The 25,044-nt window shown below is 37.4% G+C and overlaps 3 protein-coding genes across 3 annotated transcripts; 1 reads left to right on the top strand and 2 right to left on the bottom strand.

Annotated features, from left to right (window-relative positions):
• Positions 1-1,024: 1,024 nt before the first annotated feature.
• On the top strand, positions 1,025-3,052 carry LOC117788494 (polypeptide N-acetylgalactosaminyltransferase 8). Its single transcript, XM_034627279.1, has 3 exons — positions 1,025-1,380; positions 1,454-2,225; positions 2,285-3,052. The coding sequence occupies exons 1-3, from the start codon at positions 1,025-1,027 to the stop codon at positions 2,936-2,938; spliced, it is 1,782 nt and encodes a 593-aa protein (XP_034483170.1). The 3' UTR covers positions 2,939-3,052.
• Positions 3,053-3,153: 101 nt separating this feature from the next.
• On the bottom strand, positions 3,154-5,857 carry LOC117788781 (glycoprotein-N-acetylgalactosamine 3-beta-galactosyltransferase 1-like). The gene is made up of 4 exons (XM_034627648.1): positions 5,364-5,857; positions 5,208-5,304; positions 3,450-3,746; positions 3,154-3,391 (listed from the first exon to the last, which is right to left on the bottom strand). The coding sequence occupies exons 1-4, from the start codon at positions 5,822-5,824 to the stop codon at positions 3,218-3,220; spliced, it is 1,029 nt and encodes a 342-aa protein (XP_034483539.1). The 5' UTR covers positions 5,825-5,857; the 3' UTR covers positions 3,154-3,217.
• A 12,172-nt stretch (positions 5,858-18,029) lies between these two features.
• On the bottom strand, positions 18,030-20,601 carry LOC117788458 (protein commissureless 2). Its single transcript, XM_034627235.1, has 2 exons — positions 19,850-20,601; positions 18,030-18,827 (listed from the first exon to the last, which is right to left on the bottom strand). Exons 1-2 carry the CDS (start codon positions 20,301-20,303, stop codon positions 18,259-18,261), a joined length of 1,023 nt encoding a protein of 340 aa, XP_034483126.1. The 5' UTR covers positions 20,304-20,601; the 3' UTR covers positions 18,030-18,258.
• Positions 20,602-25,044: the final 4,443 nt, after the last annotated feature.

The following is a 25,044-nucleotide window of genomic DNA, read 5'->3' as shown; positions in this document are numbered from 1 at the left end:
CCCGGTGGTGGGTGGTTGGGTGTTTGGTGGGTGGAAAGGTCTCCAGCCTCATCATAACACCACATGTTCTGAAATTGCTGCTGGCGTCGCCATGTCGCCATCTCGTACTTCATGTAGATTTCTATCTATTCTATTGTCTGACTTTGACTCGTGATAGATTTTAACATTCATTTCGTTTGATGAGGCGCAAAGTTGTGGAATTTATTGCGGGACTCGACAAAAAGTTAAGTGGATTTTACGTAAATTAATGAGTCCAGCTAAAGCTTCAGCTTCTGACCCCAGGGGTAGAAACCTACCCTTTAAAATAATCTACAAAATGCAAATTATATTGCAACTGTTTAAGAAGTATGGGTAGTGGTGGTATGTGGCAGAGAGAGGTGAAGGTATTCTCTGTATATAAATAATGTGTATAGCTATTTAAATTGTAAACTAAAATATTACCCTTTGTATCTATCAAAATTTTTATCTTAATTATATAAAATACTTGGTTATTCAAGCATTCTTATTTATTCTACATACATCCACATAATATAATAATATAAATCCCATATGAAATTGTTGAATTAACGTGGCCAATCTGCAATGATCTAAATTTTTTGAAGATCTACTATGAAATGCAGTCAGTACTGACATTTGTTATTACGATATTTTGCAATACTTTAATCAATCATTATTAAAACGTTAACACAATCAGACAGCTATTCTTAGAAATCATATGTTTAATGTAAATGTATTGAATTCATAAATAATTTTAATAAATTTTATTTACAATAATTAATAAAATGTCTTTTCTCTAAAAAGCAAGTTGAATACACTTTTATCTGTAGTCTTCTACTCATTTCAAAAAACTTTCACAACGTATAAGTTCATCTTATACGTCTTATACGTAAGCCTCGCTTTAAGACTGTAGTAAGCAGATCAGTCTTGACCGAAACGTGCGCGGTTTTAGCCACAAAGTGTGTTGTCTGTGTACAAATTTTTATTATTATTAATGTTTGAAAATAATTTATTTAGTTAAATAATTATGTTAGGCCATGAGATATTGTTAAGACATAAAAAAACAATTCTTTTGCTGCTACTTCTTGCTGCAATTTGCAATGTTGTCATCTATCTTTACATCATGGAGAGAAAAGCACAGACAACAACAATAACAACAGCAGTAGCTACAACAATACCGAGAGAGCAAGAGAGTGAGATCAGTCAGCTGGCAGACAACTTAATACTGTCCGGTTTGGGCGCAATGGGACGACCGGCGAGAGGCAGCTGGACCAAAGCTCAGTTGTTGGCCATGGAGAGCAGCGAGAGGGAAACTGGCTATAATGCTTGGCTCTCAGAGCGAATATCACCAGAACGATCACTTCACGATATGCGGCATCGCAGGTGAGTCGAAAAGAGAGAGAGACAGAGAACGTATAAGAGTTGTGAGTCTGATAAAAGCATTCTCTCACAAAAGTTGCAAAAAGCTCAAGTACCCAATGGAAAAGCTTGCCTCGATCAGCGTGATTATCACACAGTACAATGAACAGCCGAGTTTGCTGCTAAGAACATTGAGCAGTCTAATAAATAGAACTCCATCGAAATTGTTAAGAGAGATCATTTTGGTGGATGATGGTAGCGATCAGGAGTATGGCAACTTAACGCATATATTGCAGGACAATTTCAAGGATCTGTTGATTCAATTACGTAATCCCAAACAGCTGGGATTGATGCAGGCGCGTCTGACAGGCGCTCGCAAATCTCAGGGAGATGTATTGGTTTTTCTGGATGCCCATGTGGAAGTTACCCGAGGCTGGCTTCCTCCTTTGCTCGCCCCACTGTTGCAGAACAACAAAACCTGCACCACACCCGTGGTGGATACTATAGACTATGAGAACTTTGCCTATAGACGTGGAAAACCGTCGCGTGGTTTCTTCGACTGGAATTTTAACTATGTGCAGCTACCACTGCTGAAAGAGGAGTTGAGGGCGTTGCCTGCACCACACGATAATCCCATCATGAATGGAGGTCTCTTTGCCATCGATCGCAGGTGGTTCTTTGAACTAGGTGGCTACGATGAGGGACTGCGCATTTGGGGAGCTGAACAGTTCGAGCTTAGTCTCAAGATTTGGCTGTGCGGTGGTCGAATTCTCGAAGTGCCCTGCTCCAGAGTGGGACATCTTTACAGAAACAGCAGCTTCCATGCGCAATACAAAAAGTCCGACAGCGGCATAAAAGCTGTGTCAAGAGTAAGAATACAATTTGATAATCTCTGAAGAACTATCTAAGCGATTTACCTCTTCTACAGAATTGCAGACGTGTAGCCGAGGTCTGGCTGGACGAGTACAAGGACAAGTTGTATGCCAATATGCCTCACCTGACCCACGTCAAGGTGGGTTCACTGACCAAGCAGAAAGCTCTTCGTACACGTCTCCACTGCAAGCCCTTTAAATGGTTCCTGGATCATCTGGCCAGTGATTTCCTGGAAGCGTATCCCCTAGAGGAACCTGTGGACTATGCCTTTGGTGCTGTTCAGAGCTTGGCTGCATCCAATCTGTGCCTGGAGAGAAACAAATCAGCAGCTCATCCTCAACTGCTGCCCTGTGACGAGGATCTCATGTACCCAAAGCTTCAGCAGAAGTGGACTCTAAGTCACTTTCGTGATCTTCATTCCAGCTCTTATTGCCTGGAACTACAAAAGCGTGATCCTCGAGCTGAGGTTTTTCTCTGGCAGTGTCATCATCATGCTGGCAATCAGTTCTGGTCCTACGATTCCAATACCAAGCAACTGATAAATGGCCAGAGTAAAAGTCAACAGCGCTGTCTAGAGGCGGAAGTTGAAGAGCGTAGGGTTGTCGCCAACATCTGTGATTCCAAAAATCAGCGACAACAATGGAAGTTTGGTTACGTTGATGAAACACGACTAGAAGACTTTTGGAAGAATGTACCGGATCAAATGTGAATGTTCTGTGACAGCCCTAAGTTCATTTTTAATATGCGAAAGACTGTTGCCAGCATTTTGGTAGAATTAAAAAGACAAAATCGAATAAATAAAAGTAAGCAAAATCTATTGAAAGGTGGCAGCCCTGTGTAAAATAAGGTCATGATTTCAAAAAAGCATAGCACATTCGCTAAACAAGCAGTAGAAAGTAAATTTAGTATAATAACACTCCTCAATTCATTTTAAAATTCTTTTTAAGTCTTTAATTGTTGTTGTAATACAATTCGAAATTATTTAACTTTAAGGTTCATACAATCCTTCACCATTTGCCTCATCTTTGGGATTGTCATGCCATTTCTTTACTAGAGGCATTCCAAAATGCTTCACTTTATAAGTCAGATAAAAAAGATTGTATATATTTGGCATATAATTGACGTGTGAACTGATGGATCGCACGGAGGCTTGCACGATGAGCTGAAATTCACGATAAATATTAAAAATCTTTTTTAATTATTTTTCTTATAATGCTTACATCCGGAACATGGTAGTAGGATCGAGCCAAGAAGTTTTTGTGCAAATCCACCGATTCATTTAGTGGATTACCCAAGTGATCCTTAAGCTCAAAAGGTAGAAATCGATGGTAGCCCAGATAATCTCGACTATCGCCAGCCTGTACATGGATTTTGCTTAGGCAACGACCCAATTCCTCAGTTGCAGCATTTCCCATTGCTCTTGAGGTGCAAAGTGTCTCATTTGGCATCGCTTGAAGAACGAAATTGCGGAGTGTGGCGCTGCTAAAAACCATACTAGAGCCATCATACATGTAAACCTAGAAGCAGTTGAAATAGAAGAGTCGAGAAGAGAGAGTGAAGAATGAAGAGTGAAAAGTTAAAAATAAAAAATTGATGAAATGATAAAATTAAAGAATACTGAATACTGGAAAATTGACAGTGACCACCTTAGAGTGGATAATCAGTAGAGTGGATAATATAGAGAGTAGTGGAGAGTAGAGAAAATGTTGAGTAAATTTTGAAGAGCGCATTAGAAAGAGTCGACTGCTAAATCGATAATGAAAAATGGATAATATTCAAAGTGAAGAGTCGAAGTGTAGAACACAGTGTTGAGAGTAAAGAACATACTGCTTTGAATACAGAGTCTGGTAGAGGGAAGGGAAGAGAAAACAAATTTAGGGTGTCCACTTCACAGTGGCAGCATGGCAGCGGGGCACATTTGCCCAGGAATTTGTATGTCAGTTGTATAATTTGGTTTGAAAATGTTTGAGCTTCCTGGTAGTCTAGATGCTAGAGTTTACGATCTACGTACAAAAGTTGCCGGCTCAAATCTGGAATCTCTTTCAATTTTTATGACAAACAAATGCTTTTGTGTCGTGACGTCACTAAACAAGTGTCAATGCTTTCACACTAAAATATACCAAAAATACTAACTTTCGATTGAAATTATCGACTTTTAATCGTGTTTTTTATCGTCTTTACATGTGCATATCAGAGAACTGCAACGGGTATGTTCGAGTATGATTGAGCACCAGAGCGACAACTTCGATCAAATCAACTCAGAGACTCGGTAGCAACGGGCTCGATCGAGTCACGGGTCTCTTTGTTTACGATCAAGTCGCGGGTATGATTTTTTTTGCTTTCGAACAATTCGGGTCGAGTGGCGTTCGAGTCATACGATCTGATTTGATTGTGATTGTTTGTGAGCGTTCGTTTCGATCCGATCACGTTCGAGTAGCAATGATCGAAATGATTTTTGAGCGTTTGTGAGCGTTCGTTTCGATCGAGTCACGAGTCATGATCGAACTTGCTGACTGATTTGATTCATACCTCATACCCCTCGCTCAGTTCGAACGATCCGCTCCGATCGCTTGAACAAAGTGAAAAAATCACAACGAGTACGAGTCAATGTTCGAGTCTGATCGAACATCTCTTACCCGTTGCAGTTCTCTGGTGCATATGTACCTGACTTTTCGTAGTCAAGGGTCTGGGTCTAGCACCCTGGCAGGAAATTTTTCAGTACAAGTTGTTGTTGTGACGTCTGGCAAATGTGCTCACTGCCATGCTGCCAATGTCAAGTGAAAACCCTAAGTAATAATTTTAGTAGAGTAATATTTAGTAAATTGTAGATAAGAAAAAATTATCCATTTAAAAAGACCTAACGTTATTGAGTGTAGAGTAAACAAAAAGTGAAGATCAGTGAGTGTATAGCAAGTAATTGAAAGGAAGTATGAAATATAAGGTGTAGAGTTGAGTAGATTATTTAATTTAGAACGCACCTGATTCGTGAGAGATCTCAGTTTGCAGCCAAAGTAGATGAGTTCCTCGGACTTATAAGAGAGTAGCATATGACGGAGATTCTCGATGACCACAAAACTGTACACAATAACATTTATTGAATATGACAGATAAATGACTATAATTGTAGGGCTTACTTATCATCATTCGCATAAAGAAACCAATCGCCGTCATCAAAATGATATTTGTAGACGTATTCCAAATGGGCACGCAACTGATGCCACTTGTCCGGCAGATTCATGAAAACTGCGGGTTCGAGCTCCTCGTGTGAATCGTCGCTGACAACTAGGAATTGATCACAGTGCTGGGCCCAGGTGCGTTTGACGTAGACAGCCGCAGAATTATGTCGATAGCCGTAGGTGGAGATGATGCAGAAGATGCGGGAAGATGCAACAGGAGGAGGAGGAGGAGGCGCCACAGTTTTTGTTGCTGCATCTCGTTCCAGGAGCAGCGTGACCAGCAGACAGAACATGCCCAACACCACCAGCCTGTAGAGAGTGGTGCAGATGATGGTGGAGCAGCTGCTGCATGGATTCAAAATGCTAATTTTATTCTTGCCGCACAAAAAGAAGCGTCGCGTGCTAAAGAACCGTCGCATTCTAAAATCGAAACTGAAATCAGACTCCACTGAGGATGATGATGATGATGATGGCTCTCACTGCCGGCTACAATTTAATTATATTGAGTGCTTTTGTCTGTCTCGCTTCAGGTCTGGGTCTGAGAATCTCGACTTCCCCACTGCCTCCCCTCTCTTTTAGGTTTCTCGATTGGTTCGCCGCATACAAATTGCCTTTTTCAATTAGAAATATTAACTCACCTGGCGAGGTGGCAAGTCTTCCATTTCCATTTGCAGTTGTAGTTGTAGTTGAAGTTGAAGTTGATGCAAAACTTTGGTTACGCTTCGTTTGCAGTTTGAAATTGAGAATTGACAAGTGCAGTTGTACGCGGGGAGGTGAGACAAAAGGGGCGTAACGGTTGCAACTACACTCTAAGCTGAGGCATTGTCAGTAGCTATTTGACAAGGGGAAAAGGAGGGCAGTTTTCAAATATTGAACTCGAAATGTGGTTAATGGGGCTGAGCAGCAGCAGATACTAAAGGTGTTGAAGGGTCTATGAAAGCACAGAAAGGGATAAAACCATTGCCAAGTCACATAAAGGCAATGACTGCAAATAACATTTGGCTGTTGAATGTGCTAAGGAACTAAGTTTAATTTAATCAATATGTTTGTCAAAGAATCGTGTTTTTACAGAAATGTGATTCGTATTCTGTTTTATCTGTCCAAACTATCTATTTTTACCGAACTCTCTTATTGAAATCCTAAGAATGCTATTTTTTTAATTAAGTCTTTAAGATCAATGCAATATTAGACAATAATTAAAATTTAAAAATTTTCAAATTTATCTGTACTTTTTAAAAGAGAAAATATTCTTGAAACGCGGCCAATTTCGTGTTAACTAAAATTTGGCAGAAAAAAATAGTCTTAGCTATTTGTAACCGAAGAATCTACTCATCTTGTATGGCTCGATTTTTATGACATCTGTCATAGCTATGCAAGTTTTGACAATTCTTATAGAACTCAAAGGAAATCCTCCAATCATATTTTGTCTTTTCATAACTAAAATTTGTCAGATCTATGCGAAACAAAACAACATATGTCAAGATTTGCATAAGGAATCCTAGGAAAGACACAAATAACTGTCATACAGAAAACACACATAACTCAGCTATTGTTTTGACAAAAGACTCAAAAAACACTTATATAATAACTATAATAACATGTGAGCCAGTTCAAACGAAACTGTCAAAAAAAAAAAAAAGGAAAAGAACAAAAAATAAATTCGAGAAAGGTAAACGATATTCCTCATATGTGGTATTAATGTCTCAGTTTACGTGCTCAAATTACCAGATGAGTTGTCATTGTAGGCTAACAGGTTGGTAAACAAAAGGCCTACACATCAGCTACAAAGATAGAGAGGGAAAGAGTAACAATCAGGAAACTGAAGAAAAAGCGCAATGTTGCATACAATTTACCTTTCTCCCCTTGGCAAGAGATTCCAATAGCAAATCCAATCCCTGTGCCCAAAAGGCAGAGGCAGAGGCTTTGACAGAGGCAGAGGAAGAAGCAGAGAAAGAGTCTGTGGCAGGCATGATGCAACAATGACACTTTGCAGTTGCAACAAAACGGAAGTAATTTCGCACAGGCAGCCAATGGAGACAAAAGGCATGAGAAAATCTGAGACCTGGCCAGACAGAAAGACAGAGAGACAAACGCTTCATTGATGAACACGTATCTCAATCAGTGTGTGGTGTGTGAGGTGGGTGAGGTGTGTGTGGGATGGCAGATTTTTGTGCCGTATGTGCAATGAATTATGTGAGAAACTCTATGCCTTACTACTTAGCTATGAGATGATATGTGGGTTACACGGAAGTACCCCTAAAAGTAACCCAAAACGTAACCTAATTGAACCATCTGAGACACGGAAATGCTTGACAGTTTCTGTTAAGCAGCTGCAACAGATTCCAGATATTTTTATTAAGACGAGAGACTTTTCAAATGTATAGTACAGTATTTTTTTTATTTGCTAGACTGAAAGTGTGGAGAAAACAAAACAATAAATAATAATAGTTAACAAATATTGCTATAAAGTAAATAGAATGATCAGCGACTAAAATTTAATGAAATTATCAAAAAATCATAGTTTAATAGAATTATAAAAATGTCGGTGGCCATATGATGGGGACAGACTTTCGGCAGACCTTTAATCAACATTGAAAATCGTGCATGTCAATAAATCAATCTGAAATCTGTTCTGCATACAAGAAAACCATAAGTAAACCTCAAATTCACAAACAAACGACTATATTGAAAATTTAAATAGACGTAAAGCGATATACAAACAAATCCCAATTGAAAAACCGTGTCAACAAGTTCGGAAGATCCGAAGATCCGTTTCTGAATGAACGGCGATCCAATGTAAACAATGCCAAGTTCAAGCCGCAAATGTGCGCAGTAAACACACTAAGAAAATACAACAAGAATACGTAATATTAATAAAGCCAAAACAAAACACAAAAAAAAAAAACATTCAACGCGCTTAACAAATTCTATACACAGGTCAGTCTGAGTGTGTGTGCGAGTGTGTGTTGATTTATTTGACAAACAAACAGCCAAAATAATTGTAGATAATGCCGATAAGGTGAGGTGCTATTCGACATGTGAGATGGTGTATTATTTATTTATTATTTTTTTTGCCATCTTATAAACAAACTATAACCGGTTATCAACTGAGAGAATCTTGCTGTTTCGAAATGATTTCAGTATTTGCTCATTTTTTTATGGATAGTACTAACAAAATTTGCACAGCAAACTTATTGTCTTGCCACCTCGAACTTGGTAATGGCTTTACCATCAAGCTTATATTTAAGTCCCAACAACATAAAAATAATATTTTAATTAGTTGCCGATAAGCACGACAAGTGCCAGACAACTTGTCTCGTTTCATACCCCATTAAATGCCAGACAAAGAAATATTATTCCCAACTCAGTTCTCACTTTCCATCGAAGGCGTTGACATCGCATGAAATAAATTTCCAATTATATATGTGTCCAGAGATTAAAGCGAAGCTTCCGAATATATTTCATTGACCCGAATTGTGACCAAAGTTCAAAAAATATATATATTTTATTTATTTACATGTCTCATAAATTTTTATTTTTCAATTTAATATTTATGTGCTTGAAATACATTGAACTTAGTCTTATTTGTATGTGTACTCTTTTTAATCACTTAATTAATAGACAAGGTTCGAACCTGATTAATCTCTGAATTTCTTTTCAAGTTAGTCAGGTGAAAGTACAATCTATATGCTTCTCATTACTTAGGAAAATACAATTCTTTTGTAAAACAAAATAGAGAGACAGACCAATAAAATAATATTGATTCAGAAAGAGATAGGAACTTACCTTTAGCACAATAATTTAATCTACGATTCGACATTTATTGACAAACAACAAAGTTGTTCAAATTGATTAGGCAAGTGCATAAATCAAATTCACTTCTCCCGCTCATTTTTTTTGCTTATTTTAAATATTTTTTAAAAGCAAAACTGATTTCAACACTTGAAAAGCTCAGAATCTGAATTTCAATAAAATCTTTTCACAGCTCGGTTGAATTTTACTCAGTTCACAGGTAAAATTGCAAAGCATTAAAAAACATATATTAATTAAAGAAAATTAATCGAAGTTTATTTATTTACAGCTAACAACACTTTATCATGTGTTCATATGGTTGTTTAAAGTTGCTTTGAAACCAAGGTTTTGTTTCGAACTTTGGACAGAAAATTATCATAAAAATTAGAGATAATGTAAAGGATTCTCGGCTCAGCAAGTTTTTGACGTTGTTATATCGTTTCCAATCTAATCATATAATTATAATGCCTTTGGGACTCAATATATCATATATGTAGACTTGATCTACAACTGTAGGCTATTTTCTACTGTCTAGAGGCTATCACTGACTTGGGCCTGAGAAAATGCTCCGTTTCAGTTTCCAATTTCAAAGAGCTAACAAAATTTGTACCAATTATGAAAAGAAAACTCCCCGGAGTGCAATCAGCTAAGCACATATATGCATGTAGTTGTTCTTGTTGTTGTCGTCGAACAAAAGGCAGCGGCAGATAAAAAGTGTTCTCTTAAGATACGAAGATACTTCCTTTTTGTCGTGGCGCAGTTGATAAAGGAAACGGTTGTGTTGGCCAAACCACAAAGCACCAAAGGAAGCAAAACAAAATCGAAAAAAAAAAGAAAAACTAAACAAAACAGCAAAGAGATGAAAATGGAACTGAACGGAACGGAACCGTAGAGTCACAGAAACCCACAGCCAGAGGCTGATAACTTTATCAATGAAAAGTCAAATGGAAGAGTAGAAGGCGGCGTGGAGTAGGGACCACATAAAGAAGTATAACGAATGTCATAACAATATGCAAGCGATAAAAATAATATGACAAAGAATGAGAGGTGCACTTTATGAGTGCCACAATTCAAATTGAAGTTATGGAGATTATTGGGTTAACCCTTACCTATAGTTGTTTATTATGAGAAACCATCGACATCATGTTTGTAATGGTCAACCGAACCTTGCCGAACCTTCAGCCAATTATCTTTGGTGTTGACCTGTATTCACCTGTCTGTCTCTGACCATTTTTAAGAACTTAACTAAAATCTTTGGCGGTTTTCGGCATAGACCACCTTTTTTTTCCTATAAGAAAAAAAATCAGACTTTTCATAAGACTTTGACATGTAGATATAGTTAAGTTTAGAGTAGCTTCTAGTTTCCTAGTTAGTTAATTTAAACAAAGGGTTCAGTGTTGCGTGTAGCTAAGATTCTTACGGAAGTTGTGACATTGTATCATCCATGCAAACCGGCTTCACTTAATGGCTGAACAATTCTCTTAATTCCACTAAAACAATTGTCTTTTACTGCAGATTACTTTAAACTTGTTAATAATTAATTCCTTTATTATAATAATTAACATTTTTAGTTTGCTTTTGTAGACAAGATTTCAAGTGGTAATTGCCAAAAAGTGTCTTTAATTAATAAACATTTGCCCACCTTGGTAGTGATAATCCAAACTGGCAATCAATCGAGTGAACTTAATCGAATTATAGTGTAATCGAGTGAACATCTTTAGAAAAGAAGAAGACGTTAGTTACTGTGCTTAAACTTTGTTTAAGTATACTTAGACATAATCCCTGGCTTTATTTAGTCTGAGTAAGCCAATGTTGTCACAACAAATACCCGAATATTAAGCACTACAAATAGCCACAATTAAGGTCTTACCGAATAGGGCAATAAAATGCAAATCGTATCTCTACTTTTTTTTAGTGTATTTCTCTTGAAATCTGGCGAGGAAGAAAAGCAACAACCTGCTGCTCCAATCCAATCCAATTTCAACTCCAGCGAAGCCAAGTCGAACAAACATTAAGTTACAAAATAAAATCTTTGGGCCATAAAATTAAAACACAGCAAAATACGCAGAAGACACAAAACTCCAGCAAGAGACAGATAGAGAGAGATGGTAAGAGGGAAAGAGGGAAAGAGAGAGAGGTTGCTGTGTGCAACACGTTAATCTGCAGCGCGGAGCTTATCAGAAAAACAAACCTGCAAGCAACCTACTTTATATGTACATGTATCTCAATTTCTGTATCTGTATCTGGAGCTGCACTTGTATCTGTATCTGTAACTGCGTCTGCGGCTGCTGTGGATGCTGTTGTCAGTCTGGGAAACCCTTTACCCATTCCGTCTTTGATGTCTTCTGATGCAAGCACCCAGATAGCAACAGTTAAGCCCATCTCTCCCTCTCTCTCTCTCTCTTTCTTAATTTCCATCTCTTGCTCGTTCTTTTTTTATGAGTTGGATTCACGTTAAGGTCGGGCGAGCATCTAAACATTTAGCTGCATGCCCATAACTCCGGATCATCTAACTTTTATTTGCATTTTCATTTTTATTTCTCTGTCTCTTTTTTTCACTTGATTCTCAGAAGTTTTATTTGATTTGCTAACTAAAACAATCACCAAATATTTATAAGCTTTACTATTTAATTTTTTTTTCATCGTTTTGTTCACATGTCCAACTTGACCCAATCGGAATTAATGAGTATTTTGCCAAGTCCAAGTTCAACAGCATTTGAAAGCTTGTTGCAGTTAAGCTTACGAATACTTATATAAACATGTTCTTATCTTGATCTTAATTTAATGTAAGAAAAATATATCCAAGAGTAGTTATTTTGTTAATTTGCTTTATTCTTTATTCTAAGTTTTTCGAAAGCCTTTACTTATGTAAATTTGCGCTACAAATATTTATTCGAGCTCCGCATTTGCTTTGCCATATTACAAAGGCAAACAAATCAGAAGAACAAAATCTTTATAACGTTTGCTTTTTATTTTATACATATTTACTTTTCTGGTTTTGTTTTATGCCAAACCTTTCATTCACCTTTCGGGGTCGTAAAATAGAAGTCATGTAAAATGTGATGGTGTTTGCTCAAGTCGCAAGAAAAGAGATAAATATTTCAAAGATGAACGTTGAAGTGAAATTAGCACAATACATTTCAAAAAATGCGACACGAGGCGCAAACATTTGGAGGCAGTGTGACTTTTAATGCGAATCCAAATAAAAATGTTTAAAGAGCTTATTTCAATGACACAAGACATACCAAAAGGCGGACACAGCTGGATTTTGTTTAAATAAGACTGTCTCAGGTATTTTTATACCCTGAGCCCATTGAAAATGGGCAAAAAAGGGTATAATGTGTTTGGCAGAATGTATGTAACAGGCAGAAGGAGGGGTGGCAGACCCCATAAAGTATATATATTCTTGATCAGGATCAACAGCCGAGTCGATCTAGCCCTGTCCGTCTGTCTGTCCGTCTGTCCGTCTGTCCGTCTGTCCGTCTGTCTGTCCGTCTGTTTGAACGCGTCGATCTCAGAGACTGTAAGTGCTAGAGACTTCAAATTTGGAATGCAGGTTTGTGAATACCATACGCAGGTCAAGTTTGTTTCCAATTTTTGATGCCACGCCCCCTTCGCCCACAAATTGAAAAATAACGATTTACAGGCGCAATTTTTGACATAGCACTCCCTAACTGAACAATCAGTTGAGAAGTATGCGTATTAAACGACCCTGAAAATTACAAAGCGATTGACCCATAAATAAAGAAGTTATTTCGGAATTTAGATTTAGTTGAATAATTACATTTGGATGGCAAATCAAACGTGCGAGCGAGACAGCATGTTCACGTTTGTATGCAAGGCGCGCACAAACACAGTAAGAAATAGTACCAATTTTCTTTTGGGCTTCGATTTCAAGTACTATATGACCTAGAGACTTCAAATTTGGAATGCAGGTTTGTGAATACCATACGCAGGTCAAGTTTGTTTCCAATTTTTGATGCCACGCCCCTTCGCCAAATTGAAAATAACGATTTACAGGCGCAATTTTGACATAGCACTCCTAACTGAACAATCAGTTGAGAAGTATGCGTATTAAACGACCCTGAAAATTTCAAAGCGATTGACCCATAAATAAAGAAGTTATTTCGGAATTTAGATTTAGTTGAATAATTACATTTGGATGGCAAATCAAACGTGCGAGCGAGACAGCATGTTCACGTTTGTATGCAAGGCGCGCACAAAGACAGAACGAATAAGTACCCATTTTTTTTTTGGTACCAAATAAGAATTGAGCGATAAGCAAAAATATTATCGATATCATGTAATGAAAATGTTAATGTATAATTTATGTATATACAAATATACAATTTGATTAAAATATAATTGTGTTAATATATAAATATGTATTTTGCATGGCAAAATCAGCAAAGCTGATAGCTATGTATGTATGAAATTGCATGAGAGAAATAGCGATCATTTTGCAGCACTACTCTTGCATCTTTGCCGAGCACTGAAAGCTGCAAAATAATAATTTTAATTATTAATATTTTCGATTCCTTACACATATATATAATAAGTATCTGCTTATTATCGTTGTAAAAAAACTTAGCATTTTCCGCTTTAAGAATCTCATAAAATTAGACATTGCCTTTTATTTCAAATTTCGCGCACTGCAGCAGCCTTTGGCAGGCTTGAATTTGTTGCGTAAGTGGGAGAGAGTGAGAGAGGAAAATGGGTGCTGCCAGATTGCAGGCTGAGCAAAGTTGTAGTTTGTGGCTACTCTTGACACACGCTACATCGATTGCAAGCGATTACGATTACGACTTGCGATTTACCAATTTATCAATTTCTAATTAATTTTAAACAAGTTTATTATATTAAAGTTTATTATATTAAACTTATTTAAAATTAATTAGAAATTGATAAATGGTAAATCGAATCATAATCATAATCGATGATATTAGTTCAGTGAGGCATTAATAACGTAGTCTGCAGTGAGAAGCACAGTGACTTCAGAAAACCGAAAGTTGTTCATAGTTTCGCGTGTGTAATTTTTGATACCCTGAGCCCATTGAAAATAGGCAACAATCAACTTTTATAAAAGAGTACATGGGCTCAGGGTATCCTACTGTCGAGCGTGCTCGACTGTAGCCGCACCTCACCGCGAGCGAAGCGAGCCGGGGGTAGGCGAGCGAAGCGAGCAGGGGGCGGAGCCCCCTTGTTTAATATTTATTTTAGACTTTTTAAAGAATTCATTTTAATGAATTTAATGTTTAAAATGTAAGAGATTGGTGCGAAAAGTAATTATTTATATTTTGTCGAGTTTTGAACTGTTTCTTGTTATATTCTCATTATATTATGCGTATAACCTTTGTGCTAGATTGTTTAAATTAATATAGCGTGCCATACCTCATTAAGTAATTGTATTTAATTTGCTATTTTACGACAATATTTATATATTTTTGTAAGTGAAAATATATGTTAAGGTCACAAATTGAACGTATTTACCTGTATTTTCTTACAAATTTAATTTGCTCGTAAAATAGTTGCAACATTTTTAAAAAATATTTAATTCGCATATATAGTAATATACGTAATTATACGTATCTACCATATACGTATATTTACAAATCTTCATGATTGTGCAATACGTATCTGAATATTAAATGAAATTTTTTCGAAAGAAATATAGCTATTGCATCAACTTTTGTTTAATGTTAAATACGGGTTTGCCAGATGCCTGAAATATATATATATTTGCAATAGACTTATAGTAACTTATTCTTTTAAACTTTATTGACAAACTTTAATAATGAAAAGCATTCTTTTAAATTTTGATTGGCTCTTAATAATCAATACATTACTACTAGTTTTGTTTAGTACAAAAATATTAAAAAGTTTATACTCCGCGAGAATCTAATTAGATTTATTCGATCGTCTCATGTATATCATAATTATTTTGAAAGCTATGCTTTTTTTTGTTCGCTGTCAAATATTTATATAACTTTTTTAAATTTTTCATTTGCTCATTTATTTAACAGAGAGCGTGTTTTTCTAACCATATTGAATCTAAAAAAAATGTTATTTTCTTTTAAATATATTTATTTATGTGTGTCGCTTCTGGGGATTTATGTGAACAGTTTGAAAAACTGGCTTGCCAATTTCATATATTTTTTGCGCTACCTATCGAAAGTGGGTCAAATGTTGCGTATGACGTCGGATTCAGATTCGGTTTCAGTTTTTTGTATTGGAGTCGTCGTCGTCGTTCAACCGGTTTTCACTTTCATATGTCGGCGGCGGGGCGTCTGTGGCTATTCCAGAGTTTGGGCCAATGGATTTGGCGCTTAATTGAAAATTCATTTAACTAAATTCCGATTCGAGGCCCAAACCGTGGGCTAATGTGCATTTTATATTAATAAATTGTTCGTTTCATTAGCCTGGTCGATTTCAGACTCTAGAGGGCAACTTTCTCCGCATCTGCATCTATTCGATGGTTTTTTAATAAATTGTTTGCTTTTGGATGCGCTTTCTATGCATCTGCCGCTTGATGTGTGTTTGAATTTGGATATTTCATTTGAATTATAAACTAATTATGTTGTTTATGCTGCATAATATTTTGATATGCTCAACGGACAACACATGTTTTGTTGCATTTTGCAATAAACTTTAATTTGAGCTCAAATGCAAATGAGAGCTCTTTAGATGATATGATATGATCGGAGTGTGTTTCGCAGTTTGTCTCAAAAGCGTGACTAAAGTGTTAAAATACTTGAGACTTTGCATATTTGTTTATTTATTATATAAGCCATTACGGTCCAATCCATTAGCTTAGCAATTAGTTTGCATAAACAAAAACTCATTAACAACAATTTGAAGTATGTACTTCACCCTTGAACTATTAATGGAGAATATTGTTAGAAGATGTGAGTTAACATATTAATTAATAATAAAATCAGATGATGTGAAACGTCATAACATAGAGTATTGTAATTCACAGTTCTTTTAACTCTGCGGCTTGAAAAATTATATCTAAAGGAATACTCATTATTGTGAATAGTCGTAGAATGGAAACGAGTAATTACCGAGGCTTTAAAGGTATGTATAGTCTACGTGCGTGGACTGATTATGAATACTTATGTTAGATATATTGGGTCTGAGCCACGCTTCGATAGACACACGCAAGCGCAACATTTTTGGAATGTTTTGAGTAGATTTGATTTCGATATTCGGAATTTTATTTTGGCTAATGAAATAATTTGCACACATTTCAGCGCCACAAAATTTAGCAAGTTTTCCTAATTGTTATGGGCATCAAATCAAAGAGATATTGATGATGACTCAACATGGAAAATTATAATAAGATGTCAAATAAATCTAGGGTTGTCATAAATTGTCAATTCCAATTAAAATATATTGTTTTGCACGTCTGGAGAGTGTTCTCAAGAAAACTAATGTCAATAATATGCAAATTTCACTTGGCACCTCTTTTCGCATGCAAATCAACTGGATACCCCTTATTCACTTCTCTGAGTGGTGACTAGTGTAGTGAATAGTGAGTGCTGCAAATGAGTTCAGAGCCGCGCCCCTGATAAATGTCAGGTTGTAAAATGAATTATTTTTATTTGCCACTTTATAGTTATGGTATTTTATCACCTGACCAGTAATAACTAACATACTCGCACACAGCGATATCTTATAATAAATGCTTTGTGATTTTGTTAGCAATATGTTATTGCCATTTGCAGCATACTAAACAATAATGGCGCAACAAATTGCCAGATAACAGAGGAAATATTATAATACAAATTATAATTATTTTCAAAGATAAATTTCAGCTGCAATCAAATGTGTGATGCTTACTAATGATTTGCAAATAAGATCTGGCTCTGCTATTTATATTAGTTGGGTAATAGAATTTAAATTTTAATTAACATTGAAAAAACTTTTAACTAACATGTGTTCAAATGTCACTAACTCTACTTTATTTTAATGTTAACTATTTTTAACATTAGTAAACTTTAAGTTCATAGAAATATTAAACTTTTATTTAAATAAAGGCTGTTAGCTAAAAGCTCTCTCTCTTTTTATAATTACTTTTAAGCAACTCGGAAAATTATTACCTTTGCTATTCTCAGAAAAATTGAATTTGATTTATTTATTTGTAATCTCAATCAATCATATCAAGAGCGGTTAATTACTGATTCAATTTAATTAATTTATAGTTATGCCTTTTGCCTGGCATTTGTACTATATGCTCATAGAAATATATTTTGTTGAAACCACTTCTCCAACGTATTTGTATCATTATTTATGTCCAAGTTGGATTCAATTGAGAGCTTGATAAACAGATTTGCATATTCTGGAAGCTTATCAAAACAAATGACTAGAGCGAGTGCAGTGCAAGTATTCAAACTATTCGTAGTACTCAATGAACACCATATTTGAATTCGTATTCAGCTTATCACGTGGCACGTCCTTAGCTCAATGTCAAACTCAAACTGTCTCCATCTATTTGTACGTCTGTCTGTCTGTCTGTCTGTCGGTCTGTCTGTTTCTCTATTTGTTGCAACTGTCTCAATCTCGTCTGACATCTGATGAGCTGGGGTTATTTTTATTTATAAAGCTCAACAAAGAAATTGAAATGCTGGGAAAGCCCTTGACGGGGTTGCTTTGTCTGATAAGGATTGGAAACTGACTTTTGATTGAGGCATCAGCTGCTGTTGTTCTGTCAATCAACTCAATTGCAACGACATCAAATCAAGTTGAATGCCACGCCATTGATAACAACAGTTGACGGCGGTTCACAGAGAAAGTAAATTGAAAGATATTTTACATTTTATATAATATTTGTTGTATAATTTATTATGATCTACTTAGGAACTAATAACAAGCTTTTACCAAATATTAGTTATGCATTCTTGCGAGTTGTCTTTTGTATGATCACAGCGCTTAGTTTAGACTTAAGTACAGGGGGCATATATCATATATGATATGAGAACCGACAGCAACAATTGTTCATTATCACAGAACACATTTGGTTAATAGATCTCAGGATTGTTATATCCTAGAGAGACTTTATCTAGCATTTGTCGTCTTGGCCTTTCGATGAGTTTTTCGTTGACTTATTCTTCTCATCGATCGTCTTGAAGCCAAATACTTCGGCATAACTTGGCACAAAATTGGACTTAATGCTTTCGCATGTGGGTGTGTTTATTGTTGAAGTTGCTGTTGTTGCTCCGATTGTTGTGGTTGCTGTTGTTGTTGTTGTTAGCAGCGGTGTTGTTGCCTCGCACAATGCTGCTGTCTGTGGAAATGTTGCCGCTTCCCCAGCAACGGCATCTATTGTTGCCGTGGGTGTTGCTGACGTTGTTGTTGCTGTTGTTGCTGCTGCTGCTGTTATTGCTGCTGCTGTTGTTGTTGTTGCCGCATTGGCTCTTTCATGCTTATTGAATACATTAAACACGCTTGGATAGACAATCAAACACGACGATTGCGGCGTTTTATGCAACAACTCCAAGGCGGCTTCATAGCTGGGCAGACCCGATACCAATGTGTATTCCGGCACCGGATCCTCCGAATCGGGTTGCAGTTTCAATGCCTCAATATCAACAATTGTGCACTGTGTCGAGCTGTTCCCATTGTTGTGATCTAAAACGATTGAGAAAGAGAAAAAAGTTGTTGATTAGCCAATTGTTTAAGTGTGTGGGTTGTGCTAAAATAAATATCTTTGAGATGTGTCCTAATTTATGTTGATCTAAGGCTGTAAGTATATTGGTTTTGTGACTCTTGTTGCTATACAAATAAATTACTTTATCATGATCAAATCCAATTATCATAATTATTAAGATTAAATTGAGTTCTCATATTAAATTGTAAAATTGCCGATTAGGACTTGACAATTGCAGTTATCCAGAGTATTCAACAAGTCTGTCTGATTTATCATTATTTATTTTATAGCTATAAAAGTTACTTAACAATATTAATTAACTTGAGCGTTGCTCTGGAATATTCTATTTATCAATAAACGGTTGTATAAATATGTTACTATATGCAATAATCGTTTAAATATATACATAACATATTTATTTTTTACGTATTAAAACTTGTTGTCACCTTGGCGCTTGCAAAATGCACTTGAGCTACTTTAACGATAATAATATTATTATTTTTCTTCATTTTTGCTGACACAGAAAAACCTTGATAAACTTCTATGTAGAACGGAAAGAGGAGAACAACACATGAGCTGACAATTGTTTAAGGTTTAAGCAATGCACATGTCTTTAATTCACAGTCCATTTAAATAGTTTTATGTAATATCCAGATCTATAGTTAGACCAGAGTTAATTACCATGGTTAGCTCAACGGGAGGTTAACTAAGTTCAGCAATCATTAGAAACCATGATGTAATGTTGAAATCAAAGTGAAACTCAATTTATAATATATCAACTAGGCGTTAATCGTCATTCATGGAACAGTTCATTCATAAGCCAACTTTATAAACGGGCTTCTACATTTTAAGAATTGGCAAACAACACGTAGACTTCACTTCTATCAAGGTATTTGTAACTAGTCGAGCTAATCTAAAATACCCAAGATACGATAAGTCCTAATCAATAAGTCACTATCAATGGCCGGTTCTTTGGAATTCTGTCTGCTAATGTTGTACTTACAATTGCGTTTCCACGTACGAAACTGATGGTACAGGAAGCACGAGCATATGCAGAAGACCATCGAGATCAAGATTAGGGTGAAGACAATGCCGATCCACACTTCGTTAATGAACTTGTCGTACTCGATCTGCTGCTGCAGTTGATCCACACTGCTGCTATCCAACACCACATGATTGGAGTTAAAGTCGAAATCCATGGTCAGTTCACTGGAATTGTGGGTAACTTCGTTGAGTTTGTGATGCTTCAGTTGAATTGAATTGAAGATCGTTGCTCCAAGTTTTTGCAGAAATTCGTTATTGGCCAGCACATCCAATGTGCTGATCGTGGGCGATGATGCCTCCGCAGCTTCAATGTTCTTTCCGTTCTCGAGGATCTGTTGAGCGGCACCGGCGAAATGATCGAAATGCAAATCGTGCGACAGTTCGTAGTTTAATGCGTGCGGCAGATTCTCCATGTTGCCTCTTATATATAAGTTACTTAGTATGTTGATATCAATCTCAATCTCAATCTCAACGCACTCGGATCACGTTCGGTAATTACGAGTATTACAATGCGAGTATCTCTTTTTAATGTTGCTGTTACTTTTTGTGTCGTTTGTTAACTGCGGCACACTTTCACTCTATCGTTAACTTTATCTTTTTCTTGATCTGTTTCTTGTGTTCGGCTTTTTTTTCTGGCTCTCGGCACTGCGCATACGTCCGACGCTAGAGACGTCTGCAAACAAACTGATTAGCGATCAGCCTGCAGAGGCAGCCGAAGGCAGCTCGGCTCGGACCGCTAAGCGCGCTGTTAACTTCACTCAAGAGCGAACCGATCGAGAGAGTAGAAACAAGAGAGAGAGCGAACAACAGTGAGAGAATTATTTGCTACCTGGTCAAAGATGCGCTCAAATGCGCTGAGCGTGTTGTTCATTTACCGCTTGGTTACGCATCGCTTAAACCTCTTCCTCTTCCTCTCCCTCGCTCGCTCTCTCTCTCGCTCGTCTTTTACTCTGCTTGCATTTGTAAACTAATCTTCTTCTTCTGCTGCTTCGTGTAATGCTCGCTCGCTTGGTCTTTTGTGCCTACTCAGACAATGCCTTCGAATTATGGGCCCATAATTGGCGTTACAAAGCGGCGCACATGTTGCCCGACTGCCTCTCGGTCTCGGTCACAGTCCCAGTCCTAGTCCCAGTCTCAGGCCCAGTTCCAGTTGCCGTCCCAGTTCAGCTCGTACTGTTATGGAGCATCGATCTTCATTTCAGTTCTGTTCTGTGCTGTTCTGTTCTTCGATTTCGTTTATGCCTGGCAAATGACATATCTCTACATTTGTTTTGTTTGAGAAACGAAATTATTGCTGTCGGATAATACGAGTATGTGTGCGTGTATAAGTCTTTTACGAACCCAGAGATCATTTCTCGTTCTTTTTCTTTTTTTCAGTTTTTTTTGTTAATTTTCATTTTTTTCTTTCTTTTTGGTGGGGTTTTAAATTACAGCTACGTGCAGATATCTTATTTCGGTACTCGCGAGCAATTTGTGGGCGCACAGGCCTGCGTATTCACCTGGTGGAAGATGAATTTAGCGATATTATCTCAGGTAGGAGACAGGCAGGAGGCAGCAGAATGCAAGAGTTGCTCATTTCAAGATTGATGTATTTACCAGACATAATCGATGCGTAAGAGAAAATTAGAAAAGAGGACACCATTAAATGACTGTGGATAAACATATCTATATAAGAAATAATTATAAGATACAGAGAGAATATCCTAAGGTCGATATATTCAATAAGTTATTAGCTCTATGGAATATAAATTTAAAAAAAAATAATAAATTTAACAACAATTATACTTCTGTTATTAAAATGTATTCTTGCCTCTATATCACAGAGAACTCTTCGATAACACAGTTATCAAGCAGAAATAGAGAAAATCTTTAGCTAATCAGCTTTTAGGTAACGTTGGAGTTAAGAAATACTTCTGCCCATATATCATTCTTCATTGGTTATTAACAGACTGTCTGTTTGCCATTTTTCATTAAACAGCCGATAAGGAATCTTATGGCGAATGCACACACTCAAAACAAAGTGGATAAGATCAGTTTCTCATAGACGAAACGAAATTGCTTTTCAACGAGGTTCATCTATGATAAATTTGAGTGCAATTTATAAAGGGTTGGTCTAGTCTGGACGCTGTTGATGATATTGATGAGCTCATCGACTACACAAAAGAACATTCTTATCATGATCGTCTAATCTTTTCAGCGAAATGAATCAGCACAACAAACGAAGATGACGTTGATCATGATGAGACTTTTCTGCCCAGCAACCAAGGAAAGAACCCAAACGATTGTCTATTACGAGGGTCAGATTAGCCAAGATTCTTGGGTTGTATTTTGTGTCACAGTTGATGACGTCGTTGTTTTTCCCTTCCAGCTCATTTAAGACTGGAATTTGCGGCTCTTGCGGCTCTTGCGGCTAGCCATATGGGCTTCGACTGCGGCCCTTAAGACCTAAAACCTTTTTGCAATAATTTCTGCCCAACTGTCAGACATTTAAGACAATGCTTCTCTAATTAGGTGAGGTAAGTAACCGTTCCCAGCCCCGGCCCCGTCCCCGAGTGCGATCCCAGACCCACATAAGAGTATAACAGTAGCAGTAGTTTGCAGTAAGACGTGTCTTTGTTAGACTGTCTTCTGCCGCTTCTTTGCTTTCTTTCCGTGGACTTCTCGCTACTTCTTCGCTGACCCTTGGGGCCTAGTTGACCGAGTTGTGTTTAAAGCGGCCCAAGTAGCTTTAATTTAAGACCCTAATGAGCCATTTAAGCATTCTGCATTCTGGCTTTGTATTCAATGCCGACTACTGTATGCCGAGCTCCACTAAAATTAATGAGTCCACGGTCAGTCGGAGACCCAATCCGCTACGGATTGCATGCGGGTGATGGCACTGATAAAGCCGCTTAATTTTTCACTGTCTATGGGCTCCAAATTCAAAACATCCAACTCCGATTCGATGCTCTGCTTTGCATAATGCATCCAAACAGCCCAAAATTTAACATAGTTTATTAATTTTTTAGATATTTCTCTCGTTGTCTTCCACTCTGTTGGTCATTTGGTTGTCGGATGGAGGCTTTGTCAAGCTCTTCTGACATCTATAAATCGGCTTAAATTTGATCTTGAACAATTTACAGTCAAGCTTTGCTAAGACGCACTGGCCCCATCCGAATTCCACTGTAGTAACTTATATCAAGATATATTTTTAGTGTATTACGAAGTGAAAATGTCATAAATTTTATATATTTTTAAGTTTTCCGAACCATAGGAAAATATTAAATTCTGAACTCGCAAGATGTTGTTCAAATTTAGTTTGAGCATAAGATTTTTTTTTTTAACTTTTTCAGATAGTGAAAAGATGTTTATAACTTGGTTTTATCTCCAAGTCCATTGTCAACCATCTTCATACACTTTCAACAGCCACAAATTTGCTAAAACTGAACAATCGATTATGGTTTGACATCTAGATTCATTTTCTTTTCTCGAATTTAGGCTGATGTGAAAATCTTGGTTTGTTTTCCGCATAATTACATGCACTCAATGCATTTTACACACTCTAATTGAGTAATCAGCTGCAGCATCAGCATCCGCATCATAAGAATCGGGCTCAAAAGAAATAGTAATGGTATTATACTGGGAACTCTAGGCACAGCCTGATATCAACTCCTGCGGTGGACTGTGCGCCATAAAGTCAAAGTCCCGATTAGTTTAAAGACGTCCTGCCAGGCGGAGATCTGGCAACTGGCAACTGGAAGCACTTGTTCCCTGACCCCAGAGTTTCGAAAGCAACTCTGACTTCGCAGCAAGGCGCAAGAGACCAACAACTGAGCTGTGACGCCGGGAGGCAACAACAACAGCAGCAGCAACAATTGAAACAACAACAACAAGAGGCAAGGCATAGGCAGGTAATTGCTGGAGTCCGGAACGCACTGATGTGAAACATTTGTCATATGGACCGAGACGTGCCGTGAGTTGCCCTGGGAAAGTTGTCAACGATGGTTTTCCCGTCTTGGAAGTCGAGCTGCCTTTAATCTGTGATATAGGTCATGCAACCCTGAAGGTTCCGCATAGTACTCGTACTCGTACTCGTACTCGTAGCATGCCTCAATCCAGCATGCCGCATGCTGCATGCCACGGCATTGTCTGTGCCTTTTGTAGCTTGACTTGAATTCGTAGAAATTACGCATGAGCATGCAGCAGAAAGTAGCCTTGTCCTGTTGCTAGTTGCAGGTCCCTATTATGCATGTTGCATGCCCCACTGTGTCGCTCCACTGTGTCTGCCTATCCGCTAACAAGTGCACTTTGAGTGCCGCTTTCATTGCATGCACAATTAAAAACGCAGTTAGACAAAAAACAAAAAAAACACAGACACAGAAATAGAAATAGAAAAATAAAAAGAAACAGAAACCAACTTGAGTTGCAAATTCCCCTCCGAGACACTGAACCACTGAACCACCCAAAAGACCCAACGCCAACCCATTCAATGTCAATGAACCGCAGTCGTAATAACAAACACGTACACACATTGACACTCACACACACACACAGACAATCGCACACCTAGCTGTCGTTCGGATTGAATTCTCTCCTTATTTGTTTATGGTTTTGCCCCGTCTCAGATAATCTTGGGCGCGTTAGCTTCAAGTTCGTTGCGCTTGGCCAGGTTGCACCGTACCGGGGACTCATTCTGAGGCTAGGGCCTAGACGACGCAACATATCTATATCTATAGTACTTATGATGTTATTTTATTTTATTGTCGTCGTTGTCGTTGTCGATGTCGTCGTCGTCGTCGTCGTCCGTCATAGCTCTCTACATTTTGTTGGTTTATCGCTTCAAAGGTTTTCAATACTTCAATGCAACAATTGATTGAACATTATTAGCACTCAAGCATAAATATTTTCGACATTCTAGTCAACTGTCTTTATAAGGTTCTTTTTTAGACCCCGTACTTAAAGAAAGTACAGGAGTCTATTGGGTTTGTTTTAAAAAATATGTGCGTAACAGGCAGAAGGAGGCGTGGCAGACCCTATAAATAATATATATTCTTGATCAGCATCAATAGCCAAGTCGATATAGCAATGTCCGTCTGTCCGTCTGTCCGTCTGTCTGTCTGTCTGTCTGTATGAACACCTAGATCTCAGAGACTATAAGAGCTAGAGACACCAAAC

Source organism: Drosophila innubila, assembly GCF_004354385.1.
Source record: "Drosophila innubila isolate TH190305 chromosome 3L unlocalized genomic scaffold, UK_Dinn_1.0 0_D_3L, whole genome shotgun sequence".
Classification (NCBI taxonomy): Eukaryota; Metazoa; Arthropoda; class Insecta; order Diptera; family Drosophilidae; genus Drosophila; species Drosophila innubila.
Note: the sequence above shows the minus strand (reverse complement) of the source record. Positions and strands in the feature narration are given on the sequence as shown.